The 24,217-nt window shown below is 41.9% G+C and overlaps 2 protein-coding genes across 3 annotated transcripts in view; one reads left to right on the forward strand and one right to left on the reverse strand.

Annotated features, from left to right (window-relative positions):
* Positions 1–221: 221 nt before the first annotated feature.
* Positions 222–7,778, reverse strand: shox2 (short stature homeobox 2). 2 transcript variants are annotated; one of them, XM_035942773.2, is made up of 5 exons: positions 7,190–7,778; positions 5,400–5,608; positions 2,908–2,965; positions 2,534–2,622; positions 222–1,710 (listed from the first exon to the last, which is right to left on the reverse strand). In XM_035942773.2, the coding sequence occupies exons 1-5, from the start codon at positions 7,443–7,445 to the stop codon at positions 1,453–1,455; spliced, it is 870 nt and encodes a 289-aa protein (XP_035798666.1). In that variant the 5' UTR covers positions 7,446–7,778; the 3' UTR covers positions 222–1,452. The 2 variants fall into 2 exon arrangements, with proteins under 2 accessions (XP_035798666.1, XP_023153715.1); XM_023297947.3 differs by having other exon boundaries at positions 222–1,746; positions 7,190–7,776.
* Positions 7,779–9,959: 2,181 nt separating this feature from the next.
* The window catches only part of rsrc1 (arginine/serine-rich coiled-coil 1), a 119,824-nt gene continuing 105,566 nt past the window's right edge, over positions 9,960–24,217 (forward strand). Inside the window, exons 1-3 of the mRNA XM_055012417.1 lie at positions 9,960–10,123; positions 10,642–10,829; positions 14,494–14,616. Of these exons, the coding sequence (XP_054868392.1) occupies positions 10,657–10,829; positions 14,494–14,616 (296 nt within the window). The 5' untranslated portion in view covers positions 9,960–10,123; positions 10,642–10,656. The remainder of the gene's footprint in view (positions 10,124–10,641; positions 10,830–14,493; positions 14,617–24,217) is intronic.

Consider the following 24,217-nt stretch of genomic DNA (forward strand, 5'->3'; position numbering starts at 1 on the left):
AACCAAACTATGAATAATGCATCGGTTTGGCATGGGCGCTGCAACAGACATCCATGTTCCTGACTAAACGGGCCTGTCACAACTGTGACGTTATCAAAAGACCTATAGCTACAGGCATGAATTATTAAAAACCCAACGCTCCCAAAGACTTTACCGGCAATAATAATAATAATAATTTAAAAGCCAATTATTATTGTAAAAAATAATGTCAACCCATTAAAGAAACTTTAGTTAATTTATTATAGGAACGAAAAACATTTTTGTTTAGGTGGATTCACGTTTCACATGTGATGGAAAAAAAAAATAGGTAAAACAATTTCATGAATATTCTTCTTTTTTTTAAGAAACCCGTGCCTCAGGTGAGTTCACTTCCACTGTTATAAAAACATCAAAATTACATACAGAAAGCACATGATTTTTTTAATACACGGAAATAAAAGTAAAATACAAAATAAACAAATTCCCCACAAGGCATTCATAAAGCCACTAAATAATAAAAATAATGCATGTTTCTTGTGTATAAACATATTTTACACGTGCCCGTACCGGTTCGCGTACAGTCCTCGAGTTACTGTGAGTGTTTTTGTTCACTGTGTTGAAGATGATGGTGTTTATGACATAATACCCTCCTTTGGAAGGAGGGACAAATCACCTTGGAAATATGGGACACTAGATCGGGTTATCCTGACAAAAAAAAAAAAAAAAAAAAAAAGTTCAGCATAGCCTACACGTGTTTAGAGGAGGTCAAATAGGCCAAACATTCAAGTGAGAGTTGCCCTTCCTCTGGGGGGAGAGAGAGACAGGGGGGAGGGGTGAGGATGGCTCACATCACGTCATCCGTGAACTCATGCAAACACTGCTGAAGAAGAAACAGAGGAGGGAGAAACATTTCAGATATTGTCTTTTCTTTTTTCCTTTCTTTTTTTGTCACAGAATTCCCGCTCTGTCCTTTTACAGAGAAAAGTGTTTTTTTGAAATATACCGAGGCCAGCCTCTATATAGGTTCAAAATGAAATCAGAACAATAATAATAGAATATTAAAACTGAACAACTGCAGAATGGTTCGCCTTGTTTGACAAAGAATCGACCGACCCAGCTGCATCCTCCTCTTCCTCCTCCTCCTCCTCGGGGTGTCCCGGCGGCCTCCTCGGCCATGTGGCGGCGCAGCCTCGCTGTCCACCCGCTTTTTTTCCTTTTTTTTTTCCCGTTTGGCGTCCAAAAAACTCAACGTGTGTGTGTGTGGTGTGTAGGCTATCACGTCACAGTCTCTTTTCTTTATCTCATAAATAGCCTATATTTTATATTTTTATACTCGTCGTCCTTCATTTTTAAAAAGAAAAAAAAAACATAAATAACGTCCATGGATAATTTTTCTCACTTTGTCCTTTTTTGTTGTTTTCTTTTTCACTTTGTAAAAATTCAGTGTCTCTCCGTCCGTCCTCCCTCCGGGCGTCACAGTCCCAGCGCGGCCGTGTGCTTTTTGGCCTTCAGTCTCAGGTCGGCGATGCTGGAGTTCTTGCTGGTGTTCTTGGCGGCGGCGGCGGCGGCCACCACCGAGGCGGCGGACGCGGACTCGGCCGCGAGCGTGGCCAGCGGGAGGCCGAACGGCGGCGCGGGGAACATCATGTAGGGCGCGTGCGCGGCCAGGTGAGAGTGCAGGTGGTGCTGCGCGTGCGCCACGGCGCTGTCCAGCTGCAGCTGCGCCTGCACCTGAAAGGAGAAGGGCGGCACGTTGCAATGACTATCCTACGGGACGGGACGCACGGATGGGGGAGAGAAGGGGGAGAACATGCGTTAACTTTGCAGTGGGGGTCATTTGTTTCAGCAGTGTGACTGCAGTGGTTAGTTATGTGCTCTATTTGAATATGTTGTGGCTGGAGTGTCTGCTGTGCGCAATGTGCCATCTAGTTTCTTGGGGGGCTTTTGTTGGCTACACTGCAACTCTTCTGAGTCAAAGGTCAAATGTGAGTTTTTATTTGCAGCATGAAATATAATCTCAATCCAAACTGCCATGGCCTGAGGGAATCGTGTGGCTTTTTGCCTGCCATATAATAAACTCAGCAGATCAGTAGTGCTCAAAGTGAGCCTCAGTATTGAATTGGTCTGCTACTGTGTAGATTCCTTCTCACATGCAGGTGCACTATATCATAAAACCTGCATGCTACACAACGTTATTTAGTAAGAAACGTAATTGTAAGAAAATATTCAGGAACTGCTGATCTTGATTAGGCCACAACCCGGTTATCTATTCCACACCTTGCAGGCCTGCTAATATGTTTGTTTGCTCCAGTTAAATAGGCATGAAGATGTTCCAAAAAACAGAAGAGAAAAAAAACAATAGAGGGAATTTTCCAATTAGGCTGTACAGACTACGCTGTGCTGGCATAGTGTTTTTGTCAGTGTGCTAATAAGAGTTTAGTTACCCCCTACATTGGAACTGGAGTCTCTGCATAGCACTTGGGCAGAGCCTGTGCCAAGACAGCAGTCGGGGGATTGGTCTGATTTTAAGACTAGACGCTTCAAAGTAACTTGCCTGTTGGAATGGCATCCGTAAAGCCCCCACGTTGACATATGGCGCTACACGACAAGCTTCAAACTGATTCGCTGCTCCAATCAGGACTCCTGCAAAAACACAGATGATAGCCTAATTGTGACGGGGAATATTCAGCAGCACAAATAGTAAATGAAAAAAACAAAACAAAAAAACTGTGCGACTGAATATGCAGTGGGCTGACCGTCGGAGTAAACTTTAATAACGTTCAGATAAACAATCACATAAAGAAACCATTAAACCAAATGATAACTGTGCGTAAAGACGAAGGATGCTGCATGCATTGGAGTGAATAGAATAGAATAAAAATACATATAGTTTTATCTTTTGTGAGATCGTGCAGGATAAAAGTATACCTTTATGTAACTGGTTCTCCTGCTTTCTGCATTTGGCTCTTCTATTCTGGAACCAAACCTGCAGGGACAGAAATTAATTAGAGACCTACTGATTGGCAGCTGCTTGTGAGACCATGTGTAATTCCTCTCAAAGTGACAACAACCGCAGAAAAACAATATCCCCGAGGAGCACTGAAATATTAATGACACTGCTTAACCCCAGATTTTAATTATTACATTTAGTCTACAACAAGGGAGAGTGAGAGGAGTGGGGGATTGGAGCAGAGAGAGGAGGGAGGAAAGAGAGGAGGGAGGAAAGAGAGGTGGAAAAAAACGGTAAATCCACGAAAGAGAGACGTTAAAATAGGAGACTAGAAAACACTCATGTTGGAAATGTGCAGGACTGTTGGACTATAATAAATAACCTTGTCAGCGTTGGTTTCATCTTTCTATAGATTAGTGTCCCCAAAGAGTTGAATGGAGTCTCGGATATCGAATAGCAGCAATGCTATTACGGTTTTGGACATCAGAGCAAAGCGATCTGAGAGCATCTCTCCCTCTTTCTCTTTCCGCCTCCCTCTCATTAAATGACCGCTGAAATTAATTACCCTTATCTGCAGAAAATCCATGTCAGAGAAACGCTTAAATGCCTCGCAGTTTTGTCTAATCACCGCCATAACACGTACTTGCGCGCACACACGTACACACACACAAAAACCGCTTCAAAGACAGCTCACTTCTCTCCCTTTTTTTTTCTTTTTTTTTTTTCTTTTTGCTCCTGTTGAAATCGACAAGCGTCAATTTCAGAGAAACGCCTTGGAACACAGATTAAACGATTTATTACTATGATAATCTGCTTTGAATCTCTCAGACAAAGCTCGGGCTAAATTAGCCCACAATTCAACGTGTCAGTCTGAAATCTCCCTTACATTAGGCCCACACACACACACAGACAGCGAAAGCATGATTGAAATATCATATTGATTCGGCTGTCAGCTGGCTTCATTTATTGATCACATCGTGTGTCAATCGGAAGTCCTTTTTGTGCACGATTCAAGTATAATTTATTGCGATGGTAAATGCACTGCAGTTATTGATTGAAGCAGAATTTTAAGCCAAATAAATGTGTGGTCTGTGCATGCAACTGGTTTAAAAAAAAAAAACCCAAGATATAATACTCAAAGTGAGATAAAAGAGAGAGATGGGAGAGCTGTGCTTGATTTGGGTAGAAAATAATACATAATTTATGCAAATCCCCGAGCTGTGCTGCTTCTTGTTCGGGACACAATGCGCCTTATTGGGGAGATTCCAGTTCAGGCCGGGAGAGCCCTGCAAAAAGCTGGTTTTAACTTTTTTTTTTTTTTTCCTGGTGTGTGGGGGTGAGTTTGGGATCTTTTTGGGCCCGTTTTGTGGTCTCTTTTCTGCTCCATATTCAATACAAATGCTCAGTCCTCCTCCTGAGCCGGAGCATAAAAGAGTCTGGAGTAAGATGTTATAAGGTTTTGATAAAAGGAGTTGTCTATATGTTCATTGTGCCCCCACCCCCCCTGCTCGTTTTACACAGGACATGTCTGAGCCCCCACCACCACCTCCACCAGCTCCCACTCCCACACACTGCCACCCCCCTCCCGGACTGGATGAAGCCTTACTGGGTTTCTGCGCAGATGGTCCATCCCCATGAAAAACTACACTAACAAACATGGCCAACACACACACACCCTCGCACAGCAAACTGAAGGCAAATATTTGTGGATTTAGTTGTTTCTCTTCTATTATTTGGACCATAATAATACTAATAACAAAAAAGGAACTCTCGTGACACAATCAGGGGCCTAATTGAGATGATTAACACAGTAAACAGCAAATGCTGTGAGAAAAATCTAATCAGAGAATAATAGGAGGGGGGAATAAACTCAGTTTGTTCCTTCCTTCTTTTAGATCAACTTATGTCAACTTGCCTTTGGAGGTCCTGTGAACTAAATCCAGGCCTGGTTTGGTTTAGCAAGTCTGTGTGTGTGTGTGTGTCTGTGTGTGTGTCTGTGTGTGTGCATCCTCTACATGAAAAACCTCCATCAAACAAAAATGTTATCGCACACAACGTTTTTTTAAGCGGGATGCCAAGCTTATCAGAACAAAAATTAGGGAGGACATTATTAAAAATTTAAATCCCTTCTGGAGAAAAGGACATAAAATAGGAGAAACACAGAAGTCTGCATTATTATTATTATTATTATTATTATTATTATTATTATTATTATTATTATTATTATTATTATTATTATTATTATTAGGGACATTAGCTCGCGCTGCCAATATGGTGATGGTGTTTATTATGATAATGATAATATTTAAGTTTTAATCAGGCCTGTATTTTCTCCTTTTTACATTTAAAGTACGGTCTCTAGAGTACACTTAGTCTGTCAAACACACCTTAATTACTGCTTCTGTTATTATTTTTGCTGTTTTTATTGCTCACATTTGCTTTTCCTCGCAGCTGAGTCGACTCTTCCTACCTGTACTCGGGCCTCCGACAGTCCAAGCCGCTGGCTCAGCTCTTCCCGCATGAAGGCGTCCGGATAGTGGGTCTCGTCGAAGAGCCGCTCCAGCTCATTGAGCTGCTCTAATGTGAAGTTAGTCCGACTTCTCCTCTGTTTGATTTTAGTTTGTGTCTCGTCCTCTATGGGCTTCGAGTCCTCTTTCCTTTCCTTCACGTCCGTGGTGCCTGAGAGGGTGAAGCAAACGTGAGCATCATGTGGCTGCAGGGTGACCTCCAGTCTCATCAGTGGCCTTCACAGGATGCACATTAATCAAATGTTTTTAGCACGCTTTTATCCGGGGTAAAGGCTTTGCACAGAGATCGGTTGGATGCAGCTGAAAGGCTAGGCTAAAAAATACACTCACCTACATGTGCAAAGTCTCTGCCTCAGATTAAAAGGTGGAATAGTGGAGATAACATGCACGAAATGCAGCTATTCTACTCGCAGGCGACACAAAATAGCGATAAATTATCCACCTGTATATTGAAATGAATCTTGTATCAAAGAAAGAAAGACGTGCCCTCAAATATCACAGAGCTATCAGACCTCGGATGTTTTGTAGAGCTACATAAAGCTGTTTAATTATTAAGTGCTTATAAATATGCAACGCTGTGCCCACTGTTGGATGTCTGATACATGCTTGTCGCAGTTCCGCTTTTAACCACGCTGCCCATGACGAGCAGATGTCATTTTTAAATTTTTTTACAAGCCACCCAGCTCTAAGATATCTTGTCCAGTGTGTTGTCACATTTTGTCCAGGCTGCACAGGACACACCAACAGCTGCTGCACTTTCCTTAAAAAATATGAAACAAATGCTTGGAATTTCTCTGTTTAAAATCAGCAAACACAGTTGTGTAAAACATTTACGGTTTAAAGCATATGTTGCACTCGAATTCATGACTTATTTATTTGCTATTATTTTTGTTTTGCATTTCTATATTTTTAAATGAATTATTGAGGACAACGAAAAACAATTCTTCCACGTGATGTTACTATTTGCTGTTTGTAAAAGGGATGCTATTTATTATGGCACCTGATGTGCTTTCTCACCTGAAAACAGATATTTGAGAACTGATGATTTCCACCATTCATGTACAACTACTTGTGCGTCAGGTTTATAATTTCTTTGGTTAAAAATATCCATTACAGGCCATATAAAGGATGCATATAGATTCCTGAAATATCCTACAATCGATTATTCTATTTATTATATTTAAGCAGGCCAAGCTGCAGCGTTTATTGAAACTTTAGGGCCACCTGCACCTATGTATAATGATATTTTTAAAAATGCATGAAACTGAATTAAGTCCTATTATATTGTAGAAGAAGTGTCAATTTTCCTTCGGGGGCCTTGTTTATCAATGATAGGCCCTTTCTGGTGCGCTTTATGTGTAAATTGAAACTTTAAAAATGTGTCCTAACTACTAAGCTGCAAAAATCTTGGTAAAAATGTAAACCTAACCAGCAGCCACATCTGGTAAATTGTCTTTTATAGGGCAATTTTGACGGTGCGCAAGGCAAAAACTGACACAAATAGATCAAAAGGTACTTTCAAAAAGCACCAAGTAATATTTTCTATTCCCACTCTGCATCGAGACTGACATTAGTGGGCTGTTCGTTTTGGATCATAACCACGCGTAAAAATAAAGCACTTTCAAGTGTTGGTCAACTTAAAGCGTGGCTGTGTGTTCGATCATCAGTCCACTGTTAAGTCCTCCAGACGTCCCTGTGTACAGACCATGCAGAGCACACCATGCACTCCTACCGTCAATGAGTTTGGGGCTCCCGGCGTCCCTGATCCTTTCCGGGCCGAGCATGTCCGTTTCCCTGCCCGGCGAGAGCGCTACGTTCCGGGTAACGGCGGCCGCCTCCTCTCGGCTCCCGGGCTCCGCGGATAAAGCCTCCCTGCTCCCTGCTCGCGTCGAGCCGGTCTCCAACACCTCCCTGTAGGTTATCACTTCCTTCTTCTCCTTCACTTTCTGATCGAAAGACTTAGACACGAAAGCGGTGAGCTCTTCCATCACTGCCTTCTCTCCTCTTTAAAAAAAAATCACACACACACACCACACACTCACACACACTCTCTCCCTTTGCTCCACGACAGCTTAAGACATCAATGGTGTGGCTCGTTTTAAAGTCGACCCTCTTGAAAAACGACACAAGGTGATGCAGCCAAACTCTGGCTAAAAGGTAAAAAATATATGAAGGTAGGCTCTTCTTCTCAGCCAATTCCTCCTCCTCCTTTGGTGAGCGGAGTTGGGAACCTGCTGGTGATCCTCTATTGAAGTCACAGTATTTATACTTTGCGGCGCCTTGCCCCCTTGATCCGTGCAAATTACCTCCCCTCAGGATGCCGGGATGAGCCCCCCTTCCCCTTCACTGATACGGGAGAGAGAGAGAGGAGTAAAAAAAAAAAAAAAAAAAAGGAAAAAAAACATTAAGCAGCACCGCCGCTATTGGCCATTAATCCGAGATTGACAAGAAGGACTAATTAATTTAATTAAGCGCTCATTCGCTGCTATTGTCCTGAGTTAGTTTTTTAAACACCCGGGAGATGGTCATGGATCTCTCTCTCTCTCTCTCTCTCTCTCTCTCTCTCTCTCTCTCTCTCTCTCTCTCTCTCTGCAGGGGTGTGGCTTAAAAAAAATCTGAAAATGACAAGAGGAGAGGGAAGCACATGGACGAGGAGTCCTTCCTCAGTATATATCTCTGTGATCTGGGGAAGGGAGAAAAAATAAGACGCGCAGGGATGACACGGGAGAGAAAAAGAGGTGAAAGCGGACCAGCTGGGACGCCGAGAGGAGCAGCATCGACTTATACAAGGAGCTTTAGATCAAGTTCAACTGAACACGTTTGGCTTTAACCCCCTCAGTTGCATACAGTTGGCTTTAGGCCTGGTTTAAAAAAAAAAAAACAGAAAGAAAGAAAGGAAAAGAAAAATCGATAAATTTCCAGTGTATTTTCTGTGCGTCCGCGTTGGCGCTTTTAATTTGAAGGTGCATTTTATCACCAATCACTTAAAAATACACAGGAAAAAAATCAGGATTTAGAAAATATGGAAACTTAATTAAAATTCTAGCAACATTTCTAAACGAAATTATTATTATTATTATTATTATTATTATTATTATTATTACACACATTCCTGACGTGGAAGTTTGAATAATCCGTGACTCAAATTATTCAATATTTCCAGTGTAGGTTTTTGTTTCTAATCAGCAATTATGTATTTTTGCATTGCGATCATTAGAGAGACTATATCCCTTAATATTAATTCTCAGTGGACTTTTTAAGCCATTAGGATGTTAAATAATCAGCTAAACATTTAATTATAGTGCCTCCTGCGATACGTTGCCATTGGGCTCACTAATTAACGTTTTCAGCTCGCCGTTTCTTCCTTTCTCTTTCTTTTTCTTTTCTCCCCCCTGCAATGATTGCCTATATTTGCGAAAATAAATAAACAATGGTCCACTTTGCTGTGAAGGTATGGCGATTGCCGCCGAGAGCAGGCAATTAAGTGGAAAACAGGAGGCAACATATAGCCAGAGAAGAAACAGGATACAGCGAGATTTTGAAAACGTCGGGATGAATTTGATGCAAAATTAAGCATGTTTATTGATAATCTATATAAAGCCCTATTTCCACACAGGGGGTTCTAACAATTCCCCTAATTAAATATTAACGATGCTTCAGCTTGAACCTTAGGCATTAATTACTATTATTTTTGCTGCATCTGAAAGCAGCATGAATAGTGTTAAGCAGCGCCTTGTGTCCATTTGCAGTGAAAACCTCCAATAAATTGTTTTGTATCAGCCATTCCTTTGCGCGTTATTGATCCATCAGTCAGTATACTGCTATTAGTTGTTGTACCTTCAGTCCCGTTTTAAATTTCATGAAGTAATTAGTTATTCTGCCTTGCTGAAGATCTGTTTGGATGCTCTTCATGCCCTTGCAACTATCTGTGCGTATGTTGGCGTAAAACAGTATCTGAGGACTTGACCTCATGCAAATCATCACTGACATGCTACAACTCACAGATGCATTTCGTTATGTTGTCATGCTGGGATTACTAGATCAAATCGAAATATGTATAGTCCGGACTGGATGTGCTGCATATACATTATTAGGCAAGTATTTTTTTTTCCTGTTGAGTCAAAAAAAATGGCACAGAGTACAATATAGCAGTTAAAAATCATAAGTGAATAATGTTGCTGACCTCCTACTTATAAAAGAAAAGGTGTTAATGAATGGCCACACCGGAATGGGCATCAACCAGTGATGTTCAATTTTGAAAGGCTATTTTTTCCCTCTCAAGTAGACAATAATATTCATAAAATAGTGGAAACAATTCTTCAACTCGGCTCACTGAAGCAAGATGTGTTCTCAAATCTCTACAATCAGCGCACTTTATTTATGTTGGTGTGTATTAATACTAATTTTGCAGCTTTAGAAGACACTTAATTAGGCAAAAACAAAAAAAGGTGCAGTAGTCAGAGCTTATTTTATTCAAAAGAGACATAATATCATGAAGTACTAATTCAAACCCACGATGAGACCTCAATCGTTTGCTCTGTGTTTGATTCTGCTTCTGCTTCCTGCTCTCAATCGACGTTCTCCGGTTTGGCTAGTAGAGTCTGCTGAGCGGTGCATGCATCTATGGGTGCATGGCTGAGTTGTGGAGATACACAACGATTTAAAGGTGAGGAGCGGGATTTTCATTCCGGGGGAGCTTCTCTGTTTGTTTACCACACTTTTATCTTTCGTGTGGCGTTTACTAACCAAGATGTGACACATGTTTACTGTTGAGCGGCTAGACGGATGTGTTAGAAGCAGAAACTGGTCTACTGCTAGTTAAGTTAGCCCAGTTAGCCTGGCAGCTAGCCTCCACACAAAACACAGGTGTTCATTTGTCTCGTTTACTTTCACAGCATAAACGACAACATAGTTGTTAAAGCTATTCCGGTGATTTAAATGGTATAAATATTGCTTCTCTGCGCGTTGTTTATATACTATAACAAAGGTTGAATTAGCTCGCTCTATAGACGGATCCCTCTCTGTTTACAGTAGCTGTTTCATTAAAAACATGCATAAAAGATAGGCAGAAGGGTGTTTTGTGGATTCACGTTGATAGTTTCGGTTTAACTGCATCAAATTATCGTTAAAGGTTGTCAGAGTGATAGCAAATGAGCAGCCGTTCTGTTGTGTTTGTTATGGCAGCTCACAGCAGCCAGCATGGGTCGGCGCTCGTCTGACAGTGAGGACGACAGTCGCAGCAGGAGGAAGAGAAAACAGCGTCGCCGTTCATCCTCCTCCTCTTCTTCGTCTTCATCCTCGGGCAGCAGGGTGACGAGCAGTCGCAGTCGGAGGTCCAGTCGCAGGAGTCGTTCTCGGTCCAGAGAGAGAAGGTTAGCCTGCAGTATAAGATTTTATTTTAGCAGGAGCTGCAGGAGGGTCCTAAAGCAAGAATAAGTGTGTATCTCATCCAGATGCGCTGCTTGGTGCTGATGCTGCATTTGAACCTCTTTGGGGAGGCAAACAATTTCAGAAGCAACTGTTGTGCTGACATTTAAGTCTTCAGAGGGTTCCAGCAGCCATTCTCTCTCTGGTCACAAAAGTAATGCAAAAAGCTACAATACTGGTTGTAGACTTTTTTTTGTCTTCTACAGTTACATTTTCCTACCTGTATCGTCCATCCTTCATCTGTACCTACTTTATCCTGTAGAGGCTCCCAGGGTGCTTCAGCCTTTCCCAGCAAGATAAGATAGGTCACCAGGCTTGCACAGAGAGACACAGAGAAAATCGTACATCCTCACAGTTGCACCTGTGGCCAATTTGCAATCACCTGTTAACCTACCATGCATGTTTGTAGATTGTGGGAGAAAGCTGGAGCATTCATAGAAAACCTGCTAATGCACAGGGGGGAAAAAAATAAACTCCACACATAAAGGCCTTTGCTGACCAGCAGGTCCAGACAAGGAACAAAAGATGTGACAGTGCCAACCACTGTACCTGCCCTGTGCCAGTTTAGATATAAACTTTACAGAGTATTACCATCATAGGTTTAACAGCTTCACTGACAACATTTGTTTAATATGATTTCAGGCTGCAGGTAGTTCTATAGAATGTCAGAAAATGATGAAAAGTGGCAATCCCCAAGGATAAGATGAAAATCTCTCATATCTTATTTGGTTTACGATCCAAAGATATTTGGTTTACTGTCATAGAGGAGTAAAGAAATGCAAAAATAATCAAATGTAAGCAGCTAGAATTAGAGAATTCTAATACCTTTTTAAAATAAAGATTATCAGCATAACTGGTTATGAGTTTAATAGTTGACAAATAATCCATTGGTGGATTATCATTGCAGCTCTAATATGTTTATTTCACTAAAGACATTTTGATTTGCAGCATGAAAAGCGTATGTTTTACTGACTTTATCAATAGCTCTGTTGTATTTAAATGATCCAGCAAACCATTCTTGTCTGACAGTAAGCCAGCACACCAGGATCCTGAAAACGAAGCAGTTAAATGCATATTATATATATCACAAATTTTATTGTGTGCACCTGTGTTTCTCCTACAATGTGACATGTCAAAAGGCCTTCTGAAAGTCATGTGATAGTTTCTGGTATTTCCATTTTTCAGAATCTAGTAGAAATGTATTTGTATATCAGCCAGAGCAGGACAAAATACATCCCCAGGGTAATCCCATGTGGTTAAATGGAGAAAATTCATTACAGAAAAATAACTGGAAAACACATTACTTTGGATTTAATCTAATTCAGTGTTTTTCTCAACATGAAGTTTGGTTGGCTGGCATGTAAGTTTACCTTTGCTGCATAAGGATTTTAAAGTATGTTTTAACTGACCCTTGTTCATATAGTTTTGACTGCGTAGCCCACGTGGAACCCCTGCACATTTTTTGCTAGAGGACCTGGATTTCGCATTAAATCTGCAATATTTTATTTGGTCATAAGATATTCACAAAATTACATGTATCCTTGTTTTCAGAACGTCTACTTGCACTTTCACTTGTTAAAGCACAGTTGTAGGCAAACTGAGAAGGTTGGCACTATAATACGATATCAGAGCTGCATCATACCATATTGTCTTGCTTTTGTTAAAATTGCAAGAAATTTAGGATAGATGACTTATTTTGGGTCAAGTCTCTATGTAAAAATGTGAAAATTTAGCATTGCTGCAGCTAAAAATTTGGAGAAACTGCTTTAATAAGATTTATGACAATCATAAAATAGCACACTTTGATATTTAGCAGTTGCTGAGGAAGGGGAGATTCAGTAATAATCAGCCATCCTGGCAAGTGGCTAGTAACTGGACCTGGCATCCATCCATCCATCCATCCATCCATCCATCCATCCATCCATCCATCCATCCAGCTGCCACTGGCTGCGTGTGGCTTTTCAGACAAGGCCAGTTGATGATAATTATTTATGAGGCTTGGTCAAGGTCCATTACTGCTGATGGGAAGTCATTGCCTGCCTGCACAGGGTGGGGTTTGGTGTGCCGTGTAAACCCCGGGCCCATGGTCCCTCATCTATTAGCCGTATGTTTTGATCAATTAACCAAGACCTTGTGTGTGTGTGTGTTGAAACTAGTTCCTTTAAATAGGCTCATGTGAGAGAAGACACAGATTCTGTAGCACTTTGAACCTGCACATGTACAAACAATGTCAAGAAACCTCACGTGTGGGAAAACAGAAGTGTGTTCATACTTTATGAGGGTGACATCATGAGCGCATAATTAACATGCCCATGCAAGGAGATGAATTGTAGTCATGGCTGTGTAGGTGTGACACAGAAAGGGAGCAAGATGGGGAAAAGTGTGTGTGAATGAGCCAAAGATGTGAAATCTAACGTGTTGGGTGTTATGTGTATTCAGGTGTCAGCCTTCTGTGTTAAACTTCCCCTTGCATGTGTTTGAGTCATTATGTTTTATTACATGATGCTCGCGCAGGCTTTTGTGAAAATGTGCGAGCTAATGCCACCTTCCAGAAGCCGTCGTCTCGCTGCTGTGGGTTTCTTCAGTGTAATGTGTGAAGTGGTTGTGCAGGGGCTGTGGAAGTTATTTCATAAGGCCCTGCTCTTGGGATCCAGCCTTTGGAATACTAATGGATCTTTGCTGCGCTACTGTAAGTGGTACAAGTCTGGTTTGATATTTCACTCTCTATGTTATTTGTATTGCTTCCCTTTTTCTTCTCTTCCCCTCTATCTTGCAGAGCTCCCGTAGGACCGAGTATGTGTTTTTTTGAGTGGGGGTGCACTAAAAAGGTTTGGGTATTTTTGGCTTTGGTAAAACAAAAGAAGAGATTTTGAATAATGAATATTGCACAAATTGTTTGTGCAGTAAGAGAAGGGGGTTCCTTCATTTACATTCACCCCCATGAATGCCTCCTGCTACATGATATCAATAGGAACACGGTGTGAGTGGTGTTTGGAAAGTAGATGCTACACACACTGCTCTAGCCACATTAAAGAGCAACAGAGCACTAAAAGGCCCCTGTGGAGGAACTGTAGGGCAGTCAGCATGGGTCTGCAGTTTTGGGCCTTGGACGAGAGCATTCACTAATGCAAAGTAGCTGTCAGGTCGGCATAATGTAGGTTAGGTTGCTGGGAACATCAGGACATATTAGCACTTGAAATTAGCAGCAAAACAAATGATGTAGAAAAACAACATTCAATTTTGCAGAAGAGGAAGGAATTTCTCATGATGCTTGATATGTCAAAGTGGAGCATGAAGGAGGGAAATTATATGTGAATATTGTGGATTTGCATGTCTTTTTGTGGCTAGTGTATACAGTAAAGCTAAGTGACCTTTGCAAAATACTAATTACGAATAACATTTTTTTTTATTCTCAGGAGTTCAATGACCCAGATTTTTCATTAACTACACTGAGCATCCAGAACTAATTTGTATGTTTAACTTTTGCTGATTTGCCAATAACACACAACAAATAATTGTGAACAAACCCTGCTGTATGATTAATGTTTTGTTTTAAAGACCCTGCCAATGACAGACTTTAACGTGTATTTTTCTGTCTGTGTGCTCCAGGAGAAGAAGACGGTCCAGCAGCAGCTCGTCCCACAGTTCATCTCGCCGGCGAAGGAGTCGAAGTGCAGAAAGAGACAAAGGGCGGAGCCACCGTTCACATAGGTCACGCAGCCGGGACAGGAGGTATCACCAGCACAAACATTATTCACATTCATTCTGAACCTGTAATAACAAACACTCGAAGCTTGCTACCTGTTTTTTAATTCAGATTTTCTGAATTAAAGCTATATATGTAGAAAAGAATGTGTGATAAGTAATGTCTTCATTATTTAGGAGTGAAAAAAATTGTCACTTCACAATCATTTTGGGTGGTTGTATTACAAATCAGTGTGTTAAATGCCATTACAGACTTTTCTTGTTAAGGGAAAAATTTTTTGGGAAGTTTATTACAGTGTAAGCAACACGTCATTTTGTATTTATGTTGTACGTCATCAGATGGAAGCACATGGAAACTTGCGTCTCAGGTCTGGATTACTGTGTTGCGTGTGCATGTAGTCATGTTTCAGTTTGCCCCCGCTATCCATCTTATTGTATGAGTATTAATGAAACCAAGACACGCAGAGACAGCAGGTCATACACAACATCAGTCCAACCCGTCTGCCCAAACCTCTTTTGGAAGCAGCTCTCCTTTTCACTCATTAATGCAATTATAACATCATTACCCATACATACTTTGTTGAATTATTATTATTATTATTACTGATGTAGCTCGCCCTGTTTTTTTTTGCAAGGGATGGAGTTATTTATGCGAGACTAATGTGTACACACCTGCAGCGCATACACACACACACACGCACGCACACACCCACAGACAGCCATAGCCAGTCCTGTGTCCCTTTCAGAAACATAAAGAGAAAGTCTCTGTGTGTGGTGGTCCATGTCATTAGCATAGCTAATCTGGTGCTAATGAACCAGTAAACTGTGCTGTTTTTAAATCCCTCACACACACACACACACACACACACACACACACACGCACGCACAGAGTCACAAACACATAAAAACATGCACAGACGTGCAATTGAAGAAAAGGTTGTCATAATATATGCGTGAGCAAGGTCCTTTGTTTACTTGTGTATGGCTGCGGGGGAGAGCAGAGATCATTTTAATCACAAAGGAAAAAGTGTTTTAATATCTTCATTACAGATGTGTCAGGATGAAGGGATGATGCAACAGAGATGTTCTGGCACGTGTGGTTGATGGTGCCATGAAAAGACACCACACTTCAACTCTCCAATCTAATGTTCACAGGCTTTGGAATAAACAACAAATATCAGTGTTGCATTGTGGGCTAAACCCATTTATTAAGAGAATTCAGCCAAAGCGTTTTCACACATTCTCTGCCTAGTCTCTGCGGTACAGTGGCAGTCACTCACAGCACCACTGGTGATTAAAACATCAGTTGAAAATGGCATTACTGGTGTGGTATGAGATGAAAGGTGGAGGGGATTTGGGAGATTTGGGACTACAGTCGATGACATCGGTGTTTACAAACGCTGTACTGTGATTAGGAGGGTTGCGTTGTGTAATCGGCTTAGCGGTAAGCGAGGAGCAGGTGGGTTGGGCTGGTGCTGGTGGGAGTGCGTGGTGGGGTGTTATGAGGTGGAGGAGGTGTTGGAGGTGGGGATGTGCAAAATGATGGCATTGATGATAAATTTATGCAGTTAAGTGATGGCAGCTACAATTTGTGTCTGCAGAACTTTGTCTTTCTTTGTCTTTGGCATGTGGGCTCCTGTTTTAGCATCAGAACCATCCAGTGGAAATTGGGATGTGTCATTTCATAAACGAGATTACAGCCGAAATGCTTAGTTGATTAAGTGGCAGACAAACAAGCAGAAACAAATGGGATAATTGCTAAATAATTTGAGCAATTTTTCATGGAAAATTTCTGGGGTTTTTTTCTGGTTCCAGCTTCCTAAACTCTGAGAATTTAATGCTTTAGAATTTGTTTGTCTTGTATGATAGTATATTGAATCTCTGTGACTTTTTGGACAAGAAAAAGAATTTGAAGAGATCACTTTGGCCAGTGATAGGCATTTTTAATCACAATTTTTAAAGATTTTGTTGACCAATCAGTTAATCAAGGTTATCAGATTACCAAGACATCCTAACAGGACCAATTATGAGAAATTATGTGAATGTCTTGCCTTCAGAATTTATTAGGAATATGTTTTTAAGAGCAAATGTGGTATCCTAACCTTGTAATGTGCATCTCTTTGGTGGGATGCTGCATATTCTGCAGCTCCAAGGGTTGTGAACTGGAAGCAGTCTGGAGTACACTGTGCACAGGTGCCCTGACTGCCATTAGTCAGTGCTGTGTGTGTGGCTGCCTGAGCCTGGCTGATGGATCAGAGGAGGATTGAGTGGACAGGACCTCATGATTGATACGCAGATAGGATATGAGGTGCTGCCTGCCACCCCCACCCCCGGCCACACCAAACTGGCACCACCTTGAGAATGTGAAAGAGAGAGGAGCCAGAAGCTAGCGAACCGACCGGCGAGAAGAAAGAGAGAGAGGACGAGAAGTTAGAAGAGAACATAGAAATGTGGAGAGAACTGGTTAAGTTAGTGCAGGCCAGGGAGAGAGTGGAGAAGATCCTAAAGAGGGAAAATGAAGAGGAAAGACAAAAGCGTGCACCAGTGGAGAGAACAGATAGACTTGAGAGGGATATTATTCAGGAGAAATGAGAATAATAACGTCTCCATCGGAATATTGCAGGGGAGAAGATTAGGACCATAGTGGGCCGTCGTGGGTTGAAGTGAGAGAATATTATTACCTTCTTTTCAATCTCCCGTGTATAAATAAAAAATAAAGAGATACATGAAATAAGAATAATGCTCTATCATGTGTTTACCATCTATCGTTGCTTCCTCTCTTTTTCTCCTTTTTTTCCTGCCCTCAATCAGAGAAGGGCCAGGTCCCCCAGAGGCAGTCAATCTTGCCCTGAAATGTAAAACAGACAAGAGGAGCAGATTACCTATTTGCCATTAATGTTTATTCTCTTTGATGTGAGCAGGCATAGCAGGCTGTGTGTGTGTGTGTGTGTGTGCGCTTGCTGTGCCTGTCTGTGTGTGTGCGTGCACCATCAAGCGAGCATGTGCGAGGCTGATTGAGCGTATGCATGTATGTGCAGATTTGCGTGAATGCACGTGCATGAGGGGGTGTCACGGCCTGGTCCACTGGGGGAGAGCAGAGTGGAGCATGGCAGCAGCAGTGTACAGTGATCTGATGTGTACCCGGTCCAACAAAGACGACAAGGCCTCTCATCACAGTCGGATCACAGGCACATCTTTAGGTGAGCTCAGCGGAGCGTTAGTAGTGCTCGGCTTTTATGGGCGGCCACAGCAGGGGTTAAATGTGTGTGGCTCAGTCAGTCAGTTAGTCAGTCATTCTGTCAGTCCTCCATTCACAACAGTTAGATTTAAAGCGCTGCTGGAAGACGAAGAGGAATGGCTGGTGCCACAAATCCGCCACTTGACCCATCAAAGCTAGGAAACCGAGCATTTCATTCATTCTTGCTAGGTATTGAGACATGTATGCATGCACTCACATAGGTGAGCATATACTGCAGGGAACACACAAGCGCTTAGATTCTCTTCATTAATATTTCAGGGGTGTGTTGAGTTAGCAGGGCAGAGTGCTAGCGTCAGGGTTTAGCCTTGCTAACACTGGAGTGTCTTCATCAATGGGCTGCTGTCATGAGTGTAAGGAGAGTGAGACCTCTAATTATCTGTCTTTCCCCTTGAGGAGATGGCAAGCTAAACACACCACGCAGCACGCTAGGCTAGCCGACCCGCATCTTGGAGACCAAGTCGAGTTCAAGCTGAAATTATAACCTGTATAAATGTTTTCTTTCTGTTAAAATCATCAGTTTTTATTTATTATTGATGACTCATTGCAGAGGATGTTTCCTGTGATTTTTTTCCACACATTCAAGTCTAGGTTGGCTGTTTCACCTCTGTTTTTTACTCTGAGCCTAAACTAAGATATCCAGAGTGGCATAGTGTCCAGTTTTTGTGTTTTCATTTGTAAACAATTTGTGAAACCCATATAAACAATTTGTCCTGGTTTTGATAAACCCGAATATGCTAGCTGGACTTTTTTGCATGCATGTGTACAGTTAAGCATCCTTTCTGAATTGACCAACTACTTTGCAGATGGACTTAAGCCAAGTGATATAATGGATGTAATATAAACAATGGCGGCAGTGAAATCATCTCACCGCTGGAGCAATTAAGAGTAGAAATCAATAATGAAATACTTTTACATATCGAAATGCTGACCTGTTCAGGTCTGTATTAGACAAGTTACAGAACACCGGATGAGTCAGATCAATAGCCACAGTCAAATCAATTTAAGGTTGCAGAAATGTTAGGTAAATGATTTCAAAATAGCTGGTTTTTAAATATCACAGGCATCTGTGCAAATAGCATGCAGTAATCAGTAACTGGGATAATAATCAGGGATATGCATAACCTGAATTCCATGTAAACTTCTTATCCTGAAGATTAGGAAAAACTAGTATAAGCCTCCTAACTGGGACACTTGTGTTCATGTAAACACAGCCAGTGAGATGCTATGGTGATTCCCTTTGGTACGTTCTCCTCCAGAAAGGTTAGAGGTCAGGGTTGACTAAAGATCAGTGTCCAGAGTATCTAAGTTCAGTGCCTTAGCAACAGAAAATACTTTGTACTGCAGGGCTTGACTCAGAGCCTCCCTCTAACCACTTTGCCACCAAGCCATGTCTTGCTGGCTGTTAGAACTGGGTAATCTGGATGTTATAGTTCCATAACATCAGCTCTGCTTTCTGCACCGAAGATCACAGAAGGACTCCAGGCATGTGTGTGTGTGTGTGTGTGTGTGTGTGTGTGTGTGTGTGTGCGTGCGTGCGTGCGTGCGTGCGTGCGTGCGTGCGTGCGTGCGTGCGTGCGTGCGTGCGTGCGTGCGTGCGTGTGTGCATGCATGTGCAGGGGTTGAGCGATGGCCTGGTATTTATTTCACACAGCAATTTTCCCCTGTATGAGATGAGGTGTCGTACATCTGCTAGATAGCTTTTTCTGCCTCGCACCGACATGGAGTGTGCGCAAGGTCATCCAGGCAGCTTGGGAATGGGGAGGGCTGAGGTGAGGAACGGAAGGGAGGAGTGGAAAGGTCTTAGACGGGGAGGAAAGGACGGTAGGGCAGTTGAGTGCAAGAAGACAGAGGTGGGCTGAGGAAAATCAGCGCCTTTATTGTGGCTGAACTGTGCGGCCTCCCGGCTTTCATTGCACCTGGATCAGCAATTCCCCCGTCAGGTGGCAGGGTGGGAATTTTTCTGCGCATTTGTGTCCAACATATATTTATTCACACAGTTTAGAGAGTGTGTGCATGTGTATGCGTGATGTAGCAGGTGGTTTTGGGTGTCGCTGGCTTTATAAGGAAAACAGCCCTGAGTGTGTTTTGAGGACATGACAAGTGAAATCTGGTTTCCTCAAAAAAAAAAAAAAAAGATCCTGCTGTTAAAAGAGAACCATGAGGCATGGATTGTGGTGCTGATGAATCCAGAACAGAATGTGGAACTACACTTAAATCCTTTTATTCTTCTTTAAGGTGCATCTCACTTAGCTTTCTCACAGTATTGTAGTGGTCTTTGGTTCGTCTACAGTGCGCCATAGTGGAATTTAAGAGCAGGCCTCTGGCTGTTTTTCATCCATCTGTCTGTTATCCCATTGACTCTCAACATCTTTTCTTCTCCCCTTTCCACAGGATGACATTTAGCCCTTTCTTCCTTCTTCCCCTATTACCGGACTTGCAAAGTGTTGATTTAAACTGAAAGATGACCTGGTTTAGTTCAGCTACGTCTTCTCTACCCCATAAAAATCAACATGCTTCCAGTCGTGAGATCTGAACGTGTTTGTTGTTGTGTTTCTCTCTCTTCCCCTCTCTCTCTCTCTGTCTTACTCTCTTTCTGTGTTGTCTTTTTTATTTATCTGCTGTAAAGGCCAGTCAAGCGCTGCTCGGCTTTGTTGTCAGAAACCTTTATTTACCAAAGGGAGGAATAAGTGACTGACACAGACAGCCTCTTTCATCCCCGCCTCGCCGCAAGCAGTGTTCCCCTCTACCGCCAGAGGAAACCCCCCCACCCCAACCCACCCCACCTCACTCCCTCACTTCTGCCAAGCCATCCTCCCCCTACTCCATCACACCCCTCCATCCTGCAGGCTCACAACACACTAGCCCACTCCCCTGGGTAGCAACCTAGCTGTAGAGTCTGCACCGGGTAGCATACACACAAAATTCACCTCACAAAAGGCATCGCACCAGCCGTCTCATATAGACAATCAAATGAGGGAGTTAGTTCAACGGTCCCAAACAAAGACTAGTTTAACATCAAAGACTCATTTTATCCATCTGTTAAACCAGTCCAGAGTAATGGCACATAAAGCCTGTTATGCTTGGTAAAAGGTAGTTGTCATGGTTTTAGATGTTGTGTGAAGGTTTTGAATATTGCATGCGAGGAGTTTTTTTCTGCACACGCTGACAGCATGGGAAGTCAGTCACCTGTGCAGTTTGCTTACCTGTTTAGTAGGATGTTAAATACAGATTATCACAGAATCTGAAAAGTGTCTAATAATAAGTAACATATTTTCTTTTCTTGTTTTGTATTTGTTTTTTTTTTTCTTGTTCACGTAGTGTGGAGGTGGGAAAATAAAACCTGTTTTCTGTAAAAAAGTGCCCTAAACTGGGGTGTTATTAGCATTTTACATGTTTGTAATTTTTTAAGTAGACAATTTTTTGTTCTTCATAAACTGTTTTGGCTGATGGCCACTCGCTGTGATAATACTGGACACATTTGTTTATAAGTAGCAGTTATTCAACTGACTCATTGCAGCAGCAGTCATAAATACAAATGAATGTACCAGATAATTTAATGATATTATGAACATAATTTTTACATTTGAATACGCTTGATGCCCAAAATAATTCTTATCACAGTCTAAAATTTCAACTATATATAGACTTAAGAATAACGAAACCTCACTAAAAATAGGGTAAAGTTTTGAAAATCACATCTCCGATATTAAAGAGGATTGATTAATTTTCTTTTTGAAAGCTTTGTGGATGAATGCGAGTCTTTGGGATTAATTTAAGTATCATACACACCAGGCTAGTTACTTCATATCTCTATACCAAAGACAAAATTTCGTTGTTTGAAGGCTGTAACCCAGTAAAAGTATGTTATTCCCACTGTTATTTCTTTAGAGACACAGATTCTCTGTTTTGCAAATAAAACCTCTATAATGCCAAAGACTAATAACGTCCAATCAGCCCTCATTGTGTTCACTTTATGACAGTGAAAAGCCTCTTCCGTCTGGCCAGACCAAGAGAAAGACGGAGACAGAAACCCTTTTAGCTCTGGCATAGGAAAACGAACACCAAATGTATCTCTCTCTCTCTCCCTCTCCTTCCTGCCTTCTCTCTGTCTCTCTTTCCTATTTAAGCTTCTTGAAGTTCTTCCAAATTGGGTTTTAAATGCCAATTAGGAGGTTGAATGTAGTAAAATAAAAGCAAATGCAGGCAGGATGGCCTCACCTTCTGGCTGGTTAGGCTTCAGAGAGAGCCGAGCCGGACCTTTGGCTCCCAGCGAGGCTTTGAGAGAAATATCCTGCCTAATGAACACATTAATTAGAACCATAACTATTTATAAGATGATAATTAGAAACGAAGGGAGGTAAACTGGGCTTTTCCTGCAATTAATGGAGGATTAATTACGGGAGCTAATGAAGTGGATTTTTGAAACGCGTGGAGGTGAAGTACAGAGATGTGCAGCTCGCTTTGTGATCACTAGCATAATTATTTTCTCCAGCACCAAAGCGTTTGAGGCCCTGGTCCTCGCCGGCTCAGGCCGGCTAATAAGCATCATTGCATCGTTATATATGCACTTAAAAAGACTTGCCACTGAAATGACTGTCTAATTATTTCTAATTGGCAGGCCCTGTGTGTTGTCATTGAGCTGTTTGGAGCCGCAGCAGAGCCCTGGGTCTAATAACGCTCTGGGCGGAGAAGGAGGGGCGAGAGAGCTAGAGAGACGGTGGTACATGGAGAAAGAGAGAGAGAAAAAGAGGAGGGGGCTCTACCAGTTGCCTGCTGCTCATAGCCGGACCTACACGTTGCCCCCCTGTGCCACTCGCCCAGCAGGACAGCGGACCCTAGAATGATGGCCGGTGCACTCAGAGGTCACCTTGCCGAGTAGTCGATTAGCAAAGTTTTATTTCATCTGTGCTTATTTTCCCCCCTTTTAATTAACAGCTTCTGCTCTTAATTTATGCACAGATAAACGCCACCGTCTGTCCACAGTTCTTCTTTTCACTCTTAAACATACTACACACACGGGGAGGGGGGGAGGTATGTTTGTTTATGTGCTTTGTGTGTGTGTGTGTGTGTGTGTGTGTGTGTGTATGATTCAGTGGCCAGGTTTTGAACCACTCCATAGAGACCCGAGCTAAGAGAGCATACGTGGACAAACCTCAGTCAGCCGTGTTTACCTTGTACTCTAGTTATGCTCTTGCTCAAACCATATGGACAGTGGCACTCAGAGGATGCATGTGTAGACATATAGAGTTTGTCAGAACAATATTCTGGCACGGTCATATTCAGACTAATACTTTGTTGTTGACGTTGTAGCGCACGGCAATCAATGGATTTTTAAGCATAGGTAAATATGTCTGTGTTTACAATAGATTGTTGTTTTCATTCTATTATTTGAAGCATTCATCTCCATTTAGGCTGTCTCATATTTACATGTAAGATCTTGCACGTTTAAGAGTGTTACAGGAGTGTTTGAATGATGGTCTAGGATTATGTGTGTGAGCACCTCACCTAACTTGTCCTAAGCAGAGCCATGTGCGTTGTCTTGCCAATAAAACCCCTCTGTCATACCTCCTCCCCCCCCGGACAACTTGAGAGCAAATTGCCAGCTAATGGAACCACTGCCTGCACTTGTCAGTTCACTTTGGACAAGCAAAGCAACCGCACAAACACAGATACACACACACACGCATGTGGTTTCACTCACACATTTAGTAATTTATTTGTGGAAAAAGAAGAGAAAAATGAGAGAGAATGGCAGAGAAATGAAACAGAGATCATGTGCGCCTTGACTGAAACCTTGACAATCTTTTTCAAAGTAATGAAACACTTTCTCAGCATGCGCATGAGGTTTTCTATTTGAAATTTGTCTTCCCTTTTGCTTTATCTATCCATTCGGGTTTTGGCAGAGTCGAGGACATGAGGAGGAAGTGGAGATAGATGGATCGGCCAAAGGATACGTGGCCAACTGTCGTATGATTGGTTGAACAAAGAGCAGAACGCCTGTGTGACTGGCTGAACAGAGAACTTGACGTTGTTATTTTGGCTTCAAATCAAAGCAGGAAAATGTAATTATTTTAAATGCAGTCAACAGTTTTGTTGCAGTGGAAGTTTGCCAGATTTCTCTGTAAACTCAGTAGGATATTGACACTCACTAAAAGTGGGATAACAGAGTGTGCGTCCATGTGCTACTGCAGATGTGTAATGAATGACACGTATGCCATTATTGTAACACGCAGTGCCATTTGGATCCTCTTTCCAACTGTCAATACTAAATCGTTCTTCTAGTAAATGGGAATAACTATTGTCATTATTATGAAACGAATATAACAATATAGCAAAAGTCTAGAACAGGCTTACATTTAGAAAAAATAA

This window comes from Amphiprion ocellaris, chromosome 7, assembly GCF_022539595.1.
Source record: "Amphiprion ocellaris isolate individual 3 ecotype Okinawa chromosome 7, ASM2253959v1, whole genome shotgun sequence".
NCBI classification, from domain to species: Eukaryota; Metazoa; Chordata; class Actinopteri; family Pomacentridae; genus Amphiprion; species Amphiprion ocellaris.

Bases quoted from the DNA above. Each gene is read 5' to 3' on its own strand.
- shox2 (XM_023297947.3), bottom strand. From the start codon at position 7,445: ATGGAAGAGCTCACCGCTTTCGTGTCTAAGTCTTTCGATCAGAAAGTG. The intron at 2,966-5,399 runs GTAGGAAGAGTC...CTGTCCCTGCAG, and splicing joins TGTCGGAGGCCCGAGTACAG to GTTTGGTTCCAGAATAGAAG. The intron at 2,623-2,907 runs GTATACTTTTAT...GTGTTTTTGCAG, and splicing joins GGAGAACCAGTTACATAAAG to GAGTCCTGATTGGAGCAGCG.